This window comes from Xenopus tropicalis, chromosome 5, assembly GCF_000004195.4.
Source record: "Xenopus tropicalis strain Nigerian chromosome 5, UCB_Xtro_10.0, whole genome shotgun sequence".
Taxonomy (NCBI): Eukaryota; Metazoa; Chordata; class Amphibia; order Anura; family Pipidae; genus Xenopus; species Xenopus tropicalis.
In genome coordinates, this window is record NC_030681.2 from 101578802 (window position 1) to 101597191 (window position 18390).

Here is an 18390-nt window from a genome sequence, read left to right on the forward strand (position 1 = left end):
TACAATGTGCCTAGATCTGTTATAATACTTGGGGGTAGCTGCAAAAAAAAACAACTGCTACTTCCTGCTGACATTAATGAAAAGACTCAAAATTAGCAACTAATTGCAACTGTACATAAGGTGTCATCATTAAATCCATCCAATGAATAAAGAGCTTTTCTCGAATGCATTTTTGTAACTGGAAATCATGTGAGTCCTCCTCTGATATATAATAGTATATTCACTATTACTAAATTAGTTGTACTAAAAGTCTGTCTATAACTAAATAAAGTTTAGTTATAGACAAACACAACTTAGCTAATAGTTGTAAGCAATATGCATCAATTAAAAAATATAATATAATAATAATATGCAGCCTTTTCAGGATTTTTAATGAAATAATATGGTTTGAAACAGACCCCCTGCTCTCCTACTGATCTAACAGACTATTTCAGACTCAAATAAAAAGTAACCGTAGTTGACTGTCCTCAGCCTGCCTTTAGCCTGCATCCTCCAAATCCCACAATTCCCAGCATCACAGTGCAATGCATTGTCGGTAACGTAGTTCCTGCATACTGTCTGTACGCTGTGGGGAACTTGTTACAATTTGTAACATCAATGTTTCAGTCCTTCCTCCTCTGCCAGTATTTCAAATGATGCAGAAAGAGAAGAACTATTTTGCAGCTGGATTTCAGCATATAAAAATGGCATTATATTATTATATTAGGGGTTTCTGTGTTGTGTGGAGATCTTTAACAAGTTTTGGTTTGGAAGCTGCAGTTCCCCTTTAATAAATATAGGACCAGATGTAACAGATAAGAAAGCTGTCTCAGTGTGTTACACAGAAACTCTTTGGGAAAATGGAACTGAATAAGGAGTTGTTTTTTTTCCCAATGAATTTAGGCTATGTTTTCACTTGCACAAATAATAGTGTAACCTCTTTAACTATACAAAACAACACAAAATTGATTATCTGTTTGGTACAAGTAAATGGTTTTGGTGCACAAAAGAAAACTATTGTACATTGTTGGCACCATATTTGTGTTTGAGAGCAATAGAGCAGAACCATTTCAATTTTGTGCCAGAAAAGATATTAAAATGCTACAAAACCAAATTTTGTGTTAGAAAAACTATTTTTGAGATCTGAAGATATCCATGTTACTGGATCTTACTTAAATCCCTGTCATGAATACTATGCAGACAATTGGAAATCCCTATACAAAGCTTCAGGCATATGGTACACAATAAAGCGCGAGTAAGGAGTCATTCCAGGGGATATCTATATCTAGCCCACTTGAGTCATTAAGCACCAGAAGTAGGGTTTCTGTCTTTTAAATGTGCAACTCCCTAGTGTTTTAGGCAGTGGGCATACACATACAGACTTATGTATGCCTAAGAGCTGCCATATTGCTTCTTTTGCAATGGTTTTGATTAATATCATCATAAACTTTAATCAAACTTCACTGAAAGTGCCCACAGTAACTACATTTTCATTAAATATTGCGGAATTGCTTTTCCTTGTTCTAGCTCATAACTCTGGGACACTAGAGAAAAGGAATATACTGTCCTCTCTTTTTTCATCAAAAAGCAAACAAGTAGTTTTATTAGTTAAAAATATTTAACTATAGGGTCGAGCAACTTCTTCTTCTGCTTTTGGCTACAATGAGTAAAACAGTTAATAACTGTGTCAATGATGGATAATTCTCACTTACTCTTTTCCAAACCTCTAGAATGTAAAAGTGCAAGGAGCTGAAGAAATTAATTAACAACTGCAATTGAGTCCTCACCCAATGAGATTTTCAGATAGATATGTGTCTGATTTTTGTCTAGATATCTCTTTAGGAGACACTTGGGGGTACTCATACATGACCAGATTAGCTTAAGGGACCTGCTGTATGTACAGCTTTAGCTCCAAGAACAGCTATTATAGGCACTATACCATGATTATTCACTAACTCCAACCAAACATCTCAGTATTAAGCCCTTACTAATCTGTACTCTTGGGACATCTGAACATAGCTGGCCCTTGCTCATGTGGTCCCCACGCCAAAACTTAGGCTCTTCCAGAGGTTTTCTGCCATGATGCTTAATCTACACAAGGGTCTCCTACACCTCTGGACAGTGGTATAACTAGATGTTACTGGGCCCCACAGCAAATTCAATTTAGGGCCCCAAAACATTGCTATGTTGACCAATCTCATCAAGATATATTAAAACTGCTCATTAATTAGGTCCTTAATGGACCCTCTACATTCCTGGGCCCCCCTGCAGTCACACGGTTTGCTTTCTCTGTAGTTGCACCCCCACTTCTGAACTACATCCTCCATCCACTGAGGGTTCTAAGAAAAAAATGGATATATGAAGGGTTATTTATGAATGCTGCTGCAAGTGCAGTCAGGCTAAAATGTTGCACTTATTGATTCCATTCAACTTGCATTCGGACATGTTCCTTGTACTTCTATATAATAAGTGCTATTGTATCCATCCTGCCTGTTCTGTTAAAGTGTGCAAAAGTGCACCTATCCAGGAACTCTAGAGCTACCACCACTCTGAATGTTGTGATTATTTTAGGCTTTTCACAATGGTTTGTGCCAATATGCTCATTACTTGCACCAAAAGAATTGCGCCAAACTCATGTGCAATTATGGTTGTTTTAGCTCACCCCATGTGCAGCCACAATTAAGCTGGAATTATAGGGTATAAATCCTGCATTTGCATCCAAAAAGTGCACTTTCCACTGTGGACTGTGCCTATAAGTGACATGCAAAGCCTGTAGATTGATAGATTCACAGATTTACAGCATTTTTCGTTGACTTTTTATCTCCATTTATCTAGTGCCTGGCTGACCTTAATAATTACAAATTGGGTTAGGTTGAAGGGGCAATTCAGCCTTTCATAAAAGCCAACTTATAAAGACATTATTCCCCTTGCATTGAGCTATTGTCTACTCTACAGTGCGTCACTGCCCTGTCCAAGGCTAATACACTGCTGTCCTTTGGTGATGCTCTGTCCCTCTGACCATGGGGAACCACTTGCCAGGCTACTCAGTGCACATTCATAGTAGCGAAAAGCCAGGTTTGCACTTGTATTATGCAAGCTTCGGACTAGGAGATGGGAAAGAGGTGGGATTTACACAGAGTAAGAGGAATGTGCTGAGTGCACAATCTGGACCATGAAATTTAATGGAAATCTTATCACAGTCAAATTGCTACATGAATGGACATGTGTTTAGCCTCCGTGCTAAATGATATTGCAAATTGCATGTGAAATGGTTATGCCTATAATAGAAGAATCTGCACAAAGGGAAACTGTAATCCTAATCAGTGGTTAATTAGCATCCAGATACCCAGGCATTTAGCAGTAGTGCACACTCAGGGAAGCCATGCATAAGCAGGATGGCAATTTGCCTGCAATTACACAGCCCACAACCAAAAATATGATCCTGTGGGCACACAGCTATGTTAATTAACTGAATGCCACCCAGCGTCTTCTATTTTGTACACATATAATTAGCCACTGTGCTAGCCCCATCTTAATCTTTTGCAGCGACAATTCCTAAATTAAAAAAAAAAAGAGCCTGATACTGGAATAATGGAAAGCACTGGGAATTAGGTAAAAAAAGCTGCAGTGTTTAATGTTAAAAATTGCTATTTGTTACTTTTTTCTACTAACTGCAAGCATTTTAATGTGATTTTTTTAATACAATATAAGTAAAATGCAAGATCTTTTAAAATTAGGTTGTTGTTGTCATGGCCAAATATCATCTCCAATAAGCCGCAACCCCCTTTTTTGTGGTCTCCTCATCATTGTGCATAGGCCATTGACTGATTTAATCTGTCTGTCTGCCTGAAATAAGCATCTGTTTCAGAAATGCCCTACACTGCTTTACAGATGTCATCTTGAAGGATTGCGCTCCTATTGTGCATAAATCCATTTCTCTGGCCCTTTAACCTCACCCAGCAGCTCTGCAGAGAAAGTTGAGTATTTTCTATCATTTATATGAAGAGACCTTAATAACAAAATAATCCAATTGTAATAGATATATAGGTATACTGGACTTTTGGCCCACTTATCAATGGAGCACAGGCCAGTGTTGTAAAATATGATGGTACACGTGTGAGCCTCATTATACAGTAACATAAGAACAAAGGTCCATTTTTTCTATTTTCCAGAAGAATTAGGGTTGTCTTTTGCTGGTTAGGGATAATATGCTTCCTATACCATTATATTATTTTTACCTAACCCCTAACCACTGCAGGTTTCTGAGCATGAGTATAGCCTTCAGGAATCACTTACCCTGATGATGTATCTGGAGGAATTTTTGTCATCCAGGCTGACAGTCATTGAGAAGAAGACTGCAGTACTGTACACTCCTTGGGTCTTGTACAGAAGTTCATTAAAATCCCACTGAGTTCTTGGGTCCTCTGGCAGATCCCAGCCCCCACAGTCCTCAATCACCTGTAGCATTGGCCTGGCTCCCAGTCTGTCAATATCCCTCATATTAAGGCAAGATTTGAAAAATTCTTTCACTTTCCTCTCAGCTGAGCCTTTGTGTTTCCTTCTCACTGGCTGTAAAAGTAAGTGTTCTAGCTTCTCTTCATTTTGCTCTCCAATAGCTGCAATGGTTCCATAGATAAGCTTGTCTTCGGGAATCCCATGTCTCCTAAGCCAGCCTCCACAGGCAAAAGAGTAGAAGTCAGTGCAAGGTGATATTGTGGGATCTATGTTGTTAGTAATAAATTTTGAAGCCCTCATGAAAGCTTTCCTTTCCTGGCACCCTTCAAGACACTGTACGTCCTGCTCCATAGATAGGTACTTCAGCACTAACATGCACCCCAGAATGACACAAAGACCCACAGCAAAAACTAATCCTGACAGCAAACATGTCTCCCGTCTGCTCCATCGTGGGACAACTTTCTTTGTCTGTTTTTTGGAACTGACTTGGAGGTTGAACCCATTGGAAAGTGTGCTGGAGCTATTGTACTTGCTGACATACTTGACCTCCTGGAACTCATCATAGTGAGCAGTAAGGGAGTATGTTTTCTCCATGCTCTTTAAAATTAATACTTTCTTCAGTATCAGAAAACTATGAATGAAGAGACAAAACCAAACCTTTCCACTGACCAGGCTGGGGGATGATTTCAGGCATCAGGTTAGGAAGAATTTTGTCCTCAGGGAAGATACAAACCTCTGGAGCACGGACATGAGCTTTTTTCCTATATAAAAAATTGAGACAATAAACCTGTAAAACACAGAGTGCTGTTTAAAAGCTAATCATGCCATGATATTGTTGTCAGAAATAGTTTTAACATGTCATGCATTCAGTTCCACTTTCTGAATAGTTAACATTTGTAACATGGTAACATAGTAAGTTAGGTTAAAAAGAGACACACATCCATCAAGTTCAACATTTTATGCCTATATATAACCTGCCTAAGTGCAAATTGATTCAGAGGAAGGCAAAAACCACTTCTGGAACCTTTCTAATTTGCCGGAGAAGGGGAAAAATTCCTTCCTGACTCCTAGATGGCAATAGGACCAGTCCCTGGATCAACTTGTACTGAGAGCTATCTCCCATAACCCTGTATTCCCTCACTTGTACTGAGAGCTATCTCCCATAACCCTGTATTCCCTCACTTGTACTGAGAGCTATCCCCCCTACCCCTGTATTCCTTCACTTGTACTGAGAGCTATCTCCCATACCCCTGTATTCCCTCACTTGTACTGAGAGCTATCTCCCATACCCCTGTATTCCCTCACTTGTACTGAGAGCTATCTCCCATAACCCTGTATTCCCTCACTTGTACTGAGAGCTATCTCCCATACCCCTGTATTCCCTCACTTGTACTAAGAGCTATCTCCCATAACCCTGTATTCCCTCACTTGTACTGAGAGCTATCTCCCCTACCCCTGTATTCCCTCACTTGTACTAAGAGCTTTCTCCCCTACCCCTGTATTCCCTCACTTGTACTAAGAGCTATCTCCCCTACCCCTGTATTCCCTCACTTGTACTAAGAGCTATCTCCCCTACCCCTGTATTCCCTCACTTGTACTAAGAGCTATCTCCCATAACCCTGTATTCCCTCACTTGTACTAAGAGCTATCTCCCATAACCCTGTATTCCCTCACTTGTACTGAGAGCTATCTCCCATAACCCTGTATTCCCTCACTTGTACTGAGAGCTATCTCCCATAACCCTGTATTCCCTCACTTGTACTAAGAGCTATCTCCCATAACCCTGTATTCCCTCACTTGTACTGAGAGCTATCTCCCATAACCCTGTATTCCCTCACTTGTACTAAGAGCTATCCCCCATAACCCTGTATTCCCTCACTTGTACTGAGAGCTATCTCCCCTACCCCTGTATTCCCTCACTTGTACTAAGAGCTATCCCCCATAACCCTGTATTCCCTCACTTGTACTGAGAGCTATCTCCCATAACCCTGTATTCCCTCACTTGTACTGAGAGCTATCTCCCATACCCCTGTATTCCCTCACTTGTACTGAGAGCTATCTCCCATAACCCTGTATTCCCTCACTTGTACTGAGAGCTATCTCCCATAACCCTGTATTCCCTCACTTGTACTGAGAGCTATCTCCCATAACCCTGTATTCCCTCACTTGCTAAAAAGCCATCCAACCTCTTCATATCATCCAGTCTGACTGATTCAGGGAGGGAATCCCACAACTTCCTAGCTCTTACGGTAAATCTGCAAACACTGATACATTACTTAAATATTACTTATAATATAATATATTATAATAATTACTATATATATATCTAGTTATCGGCACTCACCAAACATAGTAGTCAAAGGCCGGGTGCACAAACAATAATCATATTCATTCTGAAAACGGCACTCACGGCATCTAGTCTGTAGACAAATTCTTTATTGAATCTCCAAATCTACGCGTTTCGATCCACAAGGGATCGTCGTCAGGATCCTGATATATATATATATTGTGATAACGCTAAATAATGATGTTGTTAGTCTTACGTATTTTGTGTTTTGAGCCTATGATTAAGTGCCCGCAGGAGGCACGAAATGCATAAGGCTAGCAACATGATTCTTATTATCACAATAAACTTGAGTTTATCTCTAGAAATATCAGCTGCTTATAAACCACTCCATATGATTCTGGGATTTTTTTGTATAAATTTAAACATGTGCCCAGTCAGGGTCTATTATTCACTCACTATGCACCAATGCAGCAATATAGATAAGTGTGGGGTCAGATCATTCATTCGCCTTAGATTACTTGCCAAATGCATTGAAATAAAACATTACATTAGAAGAAACAATATGAAACATGACTCAACTTAAAGAAAGATCTGAACACTCTAGGCACTCTAGACAAGTAGGCAGGAATATGGGATCAATTATGTCATAGGAACATCAAATGCCCATGGCTACAAGCAGCAAGCCCGAGCTCAGCACAGCAACTGTAACTCGCTTTTCCAGTAAATGTCTTTTTGTTTTTACTGGGAACTGCCATTCTTTAAGAGACCTTATAAATGATTACCACATGCATTATAAACATAATATCAGCAATGATAAGGGTAATCTGGGAACAGAAGATAAGAAAGGCAGGATGTTGCATTCTAATTATCTGCTTTATCACTTGTGTGGCACTTGGTATAAGCGCACATAAAAAGTAACTACAAGAGACAGCTGCTTATTCAATCATTTCAATAGCAAACCTTTCATCTTATTACAGTGTTATTCACCACACAGCAGAATGGGATTTTCCAAGTACAGGTTAGGACAGGGACTGGCATCCTGTGGCCCTCAAGTTGTCGTTGTTGTGCTAAAATAATTAGACTACCAACAATAGCCCAAGTCAACCAGATGTTGTTTTACTACAAAGCCCAGCATACATTGCTATAACAGTACAGAGGGCAGGTCATATGCTATGAATAACACAGTCTGAAACAAAGGGAGTGACATGGAACTGCCTTGTAACAAATATTATGAGATTCAGATTTCACTGAAGATGGGTTATTTACTAACAGCAAGTGCAGTGTACAAAGTGCCATAGCAGGTGCAACCAACGTTCCAGCATCATTATGTCCACAAGGTGGAGATGTGTTTGAAGCAATTGTGGGTGATGCATCACAATGTGTACACAGATGCGTGTACTTTGAGCAAATCAGATGCAGTTCCACTGAATGGTCCTGGCGCTCAGTGCCAAAATGAAGGGCACTAAAGATTCCCTTTTCTGGGTCAATTGATGCAGGAGTTGCCACCACCTTTGGAAATGATAGTAGTTCCAGGGCTCCCTTGTGTTATTGGACACAACTATGCAAAATTTGTAACAAGCAGCTGTGGAATGGAAAGGAATGGAATTTTATACTCAATGACTGTGGCAAACTTTGCACCTTAGCAATGGCGGTAAGTAAGTGGCCCATAAAGAGTTTTACCAGATTAAAAGAAAAATAGAAGTCAGATATTACTACATGGTGTAATAGGTTATGAGTGTTAGGGCTACCTCTACTTAAGTTTTTTGTATATTACAGCATGACCAATTGGATTCCATGAGTAGTGATAAGTGAATTTTTTTGGCAGGCATGGATCCACAGCAAATTTCTATTTTTCGCCATTGGCAAATCGTTTCACTAAACTTCAGCGAAATTTCATTGCGGAAAAATTTGTTGCGCATCAAAAAAAGTTGTGGTTTGGGCAAAAAGGACACACATGACAAAGAAAGTTGCAGGCAACAAAAAAAGGTGCATCCGACAAAAAAGTCACGTGACAAACGCATTTTGCGTATTGTTTGCGGTTTTGTGAATTTTTCTGTTGTTTGTCTAATTTTTCACTGAAATGGGACAGATTCACTTATCATGTGGAGTGCTACTTAATTTGTACAGTAAACAGGTGCCTTACAGTTCCCAAATTAAGGTGAATGATGGGAGAATATTTGTATGCCACAGCCAAAGAACAAAGAACCTCTCCAACAAAAGAAGCACTGCACTTCATCTCAACAAGAAGAGCCAAATAACACATGTAGTGATTTTGTTTTTCAGTCCACAACTGCACAATAACATGGCATTTCTATTCACCTCCAAAGTACATTTTTTGTAAGACAGGCTTTGATATTTTGAGAAAATTGGCCTGCATTTGTTGAGTATTTCCATTTGCCATTCTATTCTGTCTCTCAGAAACCTGAAATAAGCAGTACTGCCATCCCCAGATGTGTTTTCTCAAAGGTCTGCATTTTTGGGGCTACAGCTCCCTCTATGGTGTCACCCTGCAATGTCTAATGAGCACCAGAATTTGGGTTGCTGCTTATTATTCCCTGTAGGAGTAAGCAGCAACCTGACTGCCTAAATTGCCCGATAGGCATATGAATTGTGCACAAAGTGGCACTGGGTTATGGGAATGTCACTGCTGAACAATTTAAAAACATAAATAGTATCAGAAATGGCTTTAATGGAAAAAGGAACATATATATAACACAAGTGCCAACATGTGACCCTACAGATGTTGAACGGAAACACTGCTTGACAACAACTGGAAACCTGCAGGTTTTGATAATATACAGGATAGACTATAAATCATTTTCTGGACACGCTGGTGTAGTCCCACATCACACACACATGAATGAAATGCTTTGTTCAGATGTACGTTTCTATATGCTGGGAAGCGGTGAATGACTGTGCATGATTGATGAGGATCTCTCTCTAAATCTCTGTAATCATCCTGAGGTTAAAATGCCCCAGCTTTGAATATCTGGAGCACACATGTCTTTACATGGTGGAAAAACTCACACTTCTAATTTACATGCATAGCTTATCATCTGTGCTCTAAAGACTGTGTATATTGTAACATGGAGAGGACCGGAAGAACTTGCAATCTATATACAGGTATGATACGGGCTCACATTAAAATGTTTGCTCAGTGGGAAAGTTACACTTGCAAATATAATCAATATTAAATAGGTTATTGTCCCAGACCCTCCCTACTGGGTAGATGCTTTCTAAGAACATAAAACCCTGACAGAGGTGGATTGATTTGGTCAGATGATTAACCCAGGGATGTCCAACCTGTGACCCACTGGCTCCTGCTAAACTGCAATTCTCTGTATCTCTCAATAACGTCCTGATGTTAGGGGATGCTGGCAGGCAGTAGGTTGGCTATTTCTCTTTTAAGCACCGTACTTGTGGGAACACAGCCAGCTTTATGTGCATTGCTCATATCACCCTGATGTCTTGGCTCAGATGAAAGTCTTAGTATCAGATATTGATTTAGAGCTTGTAAAATCACTGAGTATTATCATCATGAGGCAGGCATGGAAAAGACTATGTCTGCCTCTTTGTGTGGTAATGAGAAATGCCCGATGTAATAAACTACTTCTTATGTGTGTATTTTCTGTGAAAATATCCGCAACTTCTTAAAGGGCTAGGAGGGAGCAGACTGCTCATTGCAGCCCCAGAGGAGGTGCTGCTGTTCCATGGACCTTGTTAAACTGTCTCAGGGTGACTTTTTCATCCAACTTTAACTCCTCAAACCCTAAGCTGGCTGAGGATGCTGCCAGATGCATCAGTTGCATGATAAGTTGATGATATGTTTCCCATTTCTTTTTTCTATAATTGTAATTGTTAGAGTATATCACGGGCTACACCATAAAGCAGTTATGTACCACAAATCCGTATTGTGCCCTGCAGATTTCCATCATGGAAGTAAGTACCACTATCACCTGTTGAGGGATGCTGAGATGATAGTTGAACCAGAGTGAGAGAGCTGCAGGTTGGATCATAAATAAGTGACTGAAAATGATAAAAGATGCAGAATTTCTAAAAAAAGATTATGAATTGTTAGCCATAGGAGGTTTGGGAAAGAAAGCAAATAATATCAGCTACTGCCTTCAGAATTAACACTTATGCTGCCAGAGGCACTGTCATTCCGCACTGAATTGTATGGTCATTTACTGCCAGACCCCTCTCATTGTTTATACTTTCCCAGAAGCCCGGCGTGTTCTTCAAACCTTTCCCATTCGGTCACCAGAAGGCTGGCAGCGCTGCCTGGAAATGTGCATATCCCTGATTTATTTCAGTAATAACACGCTCACATCATTTCACTTTATGCTGTTCCTGTTCCTCCTATAAATATGTAACATTCCGGGGCACTCAAACAGAAACAGAATAACCTCGCGGCCCTTCCCTAGAAGCCATAGCTGCAAGTCTACCAGAATATTAATGGCACTGCAAGGGTCAATAAAAACACACTTTAACCCAAGCAATGCTAAAGCAGACTCTGCAAAGTATTAAATAGATTCATTTCATTATTGTGCCTGTATTTTCCTTCCCCACACCCAGTATATTGGCTTAGTGAAACAGCAGCCCACTATAGAAATAGTTCTCACACTTTACTCCTGATGCAGGAAAGTTGCAACAGCCAATATCAGCCTTAATAATTCCTAGTGCTGTGCTTTTTAACTCCTTAACTGCTTAGGCCTTTGCTAAAGAAAACATGAATAATCCCATCATTAGAAACCAAATGGAGTAAAACAAAGGCAAATAATATAGACATTTCATTAAAAGTGTAATTTCAGCACAAAAGGTTTAGGCCCCTAGGATTTCAGTTGTTTATTGCCAGGGATTGGCTATAACTGAGCTCAAGTCAATCCCTACTGTGCTTAGTTTATGGGCCATGGATTTTACAAGATTTGGCATTAAATTGGTAAAATGTTGCTTTACGCCAGGAGATCATCATGACAAATTCACCATTATCTTAACTTCCCACTCTACCCCAAAACGCTTTTTTTTTGACCAGCAAGTTCAAATAACGTGATTTTGCCAGCTAGACTCCATCTTTCTAAACCTGAGGTTATAAACACCAGCACAATTTGTTTAAGGGTAAAGACACACAGAGCTACTAGTAGCAGCTACATGTGGCTACTAAAATAGACAATGCTAATCATTTACTGATAATTGTCTCTATGTGTGTTTTAGCAGCAACAGTTCTCAGTATTGTCTATGGCCGGGTATTTTCTGGTGTTTAGTAGCCGTGACAAGTAGCTGCTACTAAGTAGCTCTGTGTGTCTTCACCCTAAGGGGTGGTTCACCTTTAGGCCAACTTTTAGTATGCTATAGGATGCCCTATTCATAGCAACCTTGCAATTGGTCTTCATTATTTTTTTTTTTTATAGTTTCTGAATGATTTGATCTACTTTTCTGACTTCACTGCCAAAAACTATTGCTCTGCGAGGCTGCAACTTTATTGTTGTTGAAACTTTTTATTACTTATCTTTCTATACAGGCCCTCCTCTATTCATATTACTGTCTCTTGTTCTCAGAATGTCAATGTCTTTATCTATATACTAAAATTTAAAGGTGAACAACCACATTAATACTATCAAAAATCTGGTAATCGAAAGCGGCTTTTTGGAACTACATTTTAACTTTAAAGTGTACAAAACCTGCAGTATATTCATGAAACAGATTAAGGTTTTTGTGAATTTAATGAAAACCAAAACTGTAGTAAGAAATATTTTTTATAAGAATATTTTGCTAAAAGATTATTCGCACAAAAAAACCCACAAAAACCTTTCTTGTTTTTCATTAATACAGCTGTTTTGTACACTTAAGCTTTAGTGTAGATTGTGATGAATATGTACCAAATTAAGGGTTCTTACACATGGGCATTTTTTGTGTGTTTTAAAACATGTCAGGAGTACAAGAAAACATTTTGGGGGTGATTTCTCAATGTTCCAATCACATTTTTTTCCACAATTCAAACTTGAGTTTTCAAAAACTCAGATGTCTGATATTTACTAAGTGCAAAAAAACTGAAAACTGCTGCATCTAAAAGCTTGTGAATTCTTGTAGAACTCAATGGGTATTGTCCTGGGCAAAATCACAAAAAATTTGTAAACTCACAAATTCGAGGTATTTGAGTTTTTTTATTCCAACAAATTTTTCATATCAATAAAAAAGCAAACATTTAAAGGGATACTGTCATGATTTTTATGGTGTACTTTTTATTTCTAAATTACACTGTTTCCATAGCAAATAATTTACAAATGTATTATTAGCTGTAATATTGGTGTATAGGCAGCCATCTCAGTGCATTGTGCCTGAGTCTGAGCTTTCAGAAGGAGCCAGCGCTGCACATTAGAACTGCTTTCAGGTAACCTATTGTTTCTCCTACTCCCATGTAACTGGAGGAGTCCCAAGCCGGACTTGGATTTCTTACTATTGAGTGCTATTCTGATATCTACTGGGAGCTGCTATCTTGCTCCCTTCCCATTGTTCTGCTGATCGACTGCTGGGAGGGGGTGACATCACTCCAACTTGCAGCTAAGCAGTAAAGTGTGACTGAAGTTCTTCAGAGCACAAGTCACATGGCAGTAGCACCCTGGGAAATAAAGAATATGGCTAGCCCCATGTCAAAATTTCAAAATTAAATCTAAAAAATCTGTTGTGTTTTTGAAAACCGGATTTCAATGCAGGATTCTGCTGGAGAAGCTCTATTAACTGATGCATTTTCAAAAAAACATGTTTTTCCAAGATGGTATTCCTTTAAGTTATTTTAAAATGCGAGTTTATTTGAATTAGAAAAAAACCCCCAATTTACTAACTCGAAAAATTAATAAATAAGCCCAATAAAAAATGCATGAAAAACGTACAAATAAAAACCGCTGTGTAGGAGGAGCCATTATGCAGATTTATTTGTTAAAACAATTTGTGACTATTTGAAATTAGGGTACTTTGTTACGTTTTTAACAACATTTTGCTTCAAATTTCTGATGTAAAAAAATTATGTTTTTTTGCCATATATTTATTGTTTAATTATTTCATGGTGTAAATGAACATTTGACGTCAATTTAGCTCAATTCCTGTTTACGGTTCCTCATTGAACTTAATTTGTGTGAATGCAAATTTTTGGTTTTGTATTTGTTTTACAGTCTTCCAGTCTTGCACTTTCAGCCGTTCTTTGGTTTCTAGGGTCTCATTCTCTAGCAACCAGGCAGTAGTTACAGCATAAGTCTAGAAGATGAGTATAAGAGATTCTGAAAAGGAAGATGATAGGCCTGTTTTACTAAGATGGGTACTGAAATGCACCAATGCAGTAACCCATAACAACCAATAAGATCCTTGCTCTGTGGGTAGCTGCCCTGGTGCAATGCAACTCTTGTAGCCCTATTTACACCACACTAACACAACCTAGCAGTCAGTCTGACTGTGCCACTGCCAATCATGTTGCATATAAGTTTCCAATTTAAAAAAATCAAACAATGAAAACCAGAAATGTGTGAAGTTACTCATTGGATAACAAACATGTTTAAGGTGAAATTCTCCTTTAAATGACTTTGCTCAAGGTCACAATAAGCTGACACAGATATCAGATCCAGCCTTTCTGAGCCAGAGTCCAGTCATTTACTCCCAGATGAGATATTTCTGTTGTGAATATTGATGTTTGGGTTATTCATTTCCATACCCTGACCCCACCAGCAGCCCCTGAAGATTTTATTGACTGTACAATCCCAGCTCCCTTCATGTTGCAAAGCCAAGAGTCCACCCTTTGCCTGCTTTGTGCTAGTGTGTACAGGTATGTTATTTATTTGCCTCACATCTGGAAATCCTCCTGTTGCTATATTACAAGAAGATCAATAGAAACAAGCAGTGACAGAACAACTAGCATCTATCACATGAAATGAGGGCAGGTTCAGAGTGAAGGATTTCCTCAACTGAATAAACAAGTATATCATAAATTAGGAAGAAGAGAGTAAATACCATAAGCATATTGGGGTTTTTCAGTGGGTCAGTCCATCTTCAGCTGGAAAGGCTGTGCAGTAAATGTGTTAATAAAATAGACAAATTCATGTCTCAGAGGAAATGAGAGTGGCTTCTGTTGGTGTTTGTTTGCCTCTGGGGGCACATGTCTCCTAATGAATTAGATTGCTCTCATTTTAGAGGCTCCACAGTCCACAATACTTTTATAAACTGAGTCAAAACTTGAAATTCCCAGTGGGGGGGAGCCTGCCATTTGCAAGGCACAACATTAAGGTAGGCTTTGTTGTGTTCCTGTTACTGTTATTCACCAATGATATGGTAACATGGAATAAATGGACAGAGGGCCTTATGTAGTAGTAAAACTTAATCTCCCCAAATTCTTCCATTTCCAGTGGTACTAAAGTCTAAGTATCACTGGAGCAAAATGTACTATAAAATCCAGCGTCTGCCACTTAGAATGCATGTAACAATGGTTGGAGGGGACATGCTTTTGACTCCACTAATAGGATTACCTGGGATAGCTAAAACTTAAAGTGGCTTACTTCACTTTGTGGCTGCTGCATGTTTCGCGCTGTATGAATTATTCAGAATAAAGCCATTCTCCTGGGTACTTATGGGGATTGTCCCTCTATAAGTGCCAGCCACTCCTTGCTCACATATTACTTTTCTATAAATAAATAGTATTTTCTATAAATACTTTTCTATAAATTGCTCTCTAACATTTGCTCTTGGGCATTTCCCTGTGTCCCTGACCTCATTGGTGAGTTATTGGCTGCACAGGACCCCTCTTAGAGAATCTGAAGGTGCAATGCATAAACAAAGACTTTTTGGCTAAGGCTATGGGCTGATGAATGATAAAATTATTCAGCTCTCTGCCTTATTTTGTTTAATTCTTCCCTAGAAACCATAAAATACACATTTACCCAGCTGACAACAAAACTATTATTTCCTGTGAGAGAAACAGTAGCAATTTATACACTTCAAGAAAAAAAAAGAAAGAAAGGAAAGGCTCTGGAAGCGGATATATCTGGCTGATTAATGGAAAGTAAAAATACTTGGTATGACTGAAGAACAACTCCCTGTATAAATCAGTATCAGTAAAATGTGTCATTCCTGCGGTTCTGCTGTAAATGCTCTGTCTCCTTATTTCTGTAATATGAAAAAGGATTTTTACTTGAAAAATGAAATGCAGATTCTTGTTGCTGGTACCAGGTTTTATTTAAAGGACAAGTAGAATCACAGGTTAAAGAAGCATTCCTACAGCTCTACACTATTGCTTAAGAATGGTCCCATATCCCTTTAAGTGAACTGTGCTAAGCTGTGGGTAACCATGCACTGGTTATGTTTGTGTCCCTAATTAAAGGGGTATATTAGTAAAAAATTAAAAGTGAGGCTACTTCAAAGCACATCACAAGGGAATAATGAATTTATAAAATAAATATTTGAAAAACTATTCTTGCTAAGGGGATCAAGGGTAGTGCTACTGTATGCCAGAGATCCTCAGGTCAAAAGCTATTTCTTAGTAAAGCTAAGCAAGCATTTTGCCACTTTTCATGATATTCGGGGCAATAAAAAAAAACTGTATCTCAAGAGTCTGGGAATTGGATTTCCTTGCTAGAACAAACATGGCTGAGCCTACTCGTGATTAAACACTAAACTATGTAGGCACTAAGCAGAATAATGCATGCCTTTTACTGAATGTTTGTAAGTAGATATACTCAATGTAGAGTTTATTTCCCCTTTAATCTTGAGCCCCTAACCTTTCATATCTAAAGCACAAAGAACGCAGGTAACTGGGACCTAGGTGCTCAACCAATCAGTGTACAAACTTCCGAGTGTACTATTACGCCCTGCCTCCTCACAAACAAAGGGGAGACCACATATCCCGGGCAAAACACTTCATTATCACTGGCACTTATCAACATGTCAATTTTCTGCTTTACCCATAGAAAAAAAAGTTAGAAGATGCACATTTATTTTTTCATTTACTCACACATATGTCTATTAGGCACTCAAAATTGCCTCAACTCTCTCCATCAGTCAGAGAAATGCACGCTTGCAGCTAAGTATGACTAGCTTGCTAATAGGTGGCTGAATCCTGTGGGAGTACAGCACGGATGAGCCGCAGGTTATACAAATCTCTAATATGCTAAAAGCCAGCAGATATTCCTCCAGCTGAGACTGTCACTCGCTGGCACATTCTCTGCCTCTGAAGTTAAGTGTCCCTGGTTTACGTTTCAGCAAAACCCTGTGCTCACAATCATGCCATTGTAAGTGGCTGCAAGCTCCTGGGGACAGATGCCTCATATTTGTAAATATATATATAAACCTAATATAGCAAATAACAAAATCAAATGTATTATAATATGTACATTCTGTAATACACTGGAGAATACCTACCAAACATATCTAGACAAAGTGCATATTGATATCTCTCCTATTAAATATACAGATCTACAGAGCTACTGATTGAGGTATAAAAATACTCTTTTGCCTTCCTCTGCATGCAGAACTTAGTACAGAACTTAGTCAACAATTAAGCAGAAGATGCTGTCTGCATCCAAGTGGCAGATCAGAGGCTGATCCATGCCATTCATATACTTTTTACACGTGAATTGAAGAGTGCAAATACTTACCCTGGTCCAGGTGGCAGGAGGCAGACACAGGAGCAGCCACAGTTTATGCAACACGAGGTGTGTGGAGGGCACTAGTGTTCCAGTAGTCAGACTGTGCTGTGTATGGGAAGCGGCACAGTACATAGACCCTGCTGTACCTGCCACTACACTGCCTCTGAGAGCTCTGCTGCAGCATAGGAGCCTGGGGATCAGAGGAGTGATGTGCGAGAGAGGGGGGCATAGATAAGGGGGTGGGACAGCCACTGCCTATAACTCAGTGTCCTGCAGTCTGTACCACAACTGAAGCATCTTACTCTTATTGTTCCCACTATGCTAATCCCTAGTTGAGAGCTTTAGCCTTACCTCATCTCCCAGCCCGATGAAATGACTACTTTAGATAGAAGGAGGGGGAGGCTTGCTGGGGACAGTGACATCAACTATAGGGGCAGCATGAGAGATGGAGGGGGTGTCTGTACACTTTGCAAAGCTGATCTCATTAGGGATGAACCAGTTAACTCTCACGTGCCACCAATTAGATAATCACCCCTAACATTCTAGGCTTTCCATTTTGCCCACTAGAGATTTTTCTTGATGACCTTTGAAGTGGAGTGATTGTTATGTTTGTTATAATTAAAAATTAAAAAGGCTAAAAACGGTATGCTCATTCCTGCTCATTAAAATACAATAATAAACATGATTGACTGCATTCTGTTATTTACATTCAACAGCGAAACCCATTTCTAAAAATGCACATAAGTGTAGCTCTAAGTGACAGAATGGCCAGATAATAAATGAAGCTACAAAGAGAATCACAACATTGCACAAAATGGACAATGAGATGGACATGAGATATAGACTGCAAGCTCTCTGGGACAGGTGCCTCATTTAGTCTCAGAATATTTGATGCTGTGACTGCCTGTTTATGTGTTTATGATATATTCTCCATACCTTATTTTTACTTTTTAGCAGTGATTACCCATTTTATGCTTTAACATTTTTAACCTATGAATCTGGACCCCCAAAAAATGCATCCCCAGGCAGAGTAGCGTGGGACCAAGG

At 39.2% G+C, this 18390-nt stretch overlaps 1 protein-coding gene across 1 annotated transcript in view; it reads right to left on the minus strand.

Annotated features, from left to right (window-relative positions):
* The window catches only part of ecel1 (endothelin converting enzyme-like 1), a 55566-nt gene extending 37827 nt beyond the window's left edge, over positions 1-17739 (minus strand). The window contains exons 1-2 of the mRNA XM_012963354.3: positions 17353-17739; positions 4276-5195 (exon numbers count right to left, since the gene is read on the minus strand). Coding sequence (XP_012818808.2) covers positions 4276-5028 — 753 coding nt within the window. The 5' untranslated portion in view covers positions 5029-5195; positions 17353-17739. The remainder of the gene's footprint in view (positions 1-4275; positions 5196-17352) is intronic.
* Between the last annotated feature and the right edge of the window lie 651 nt (positions 17740-18390).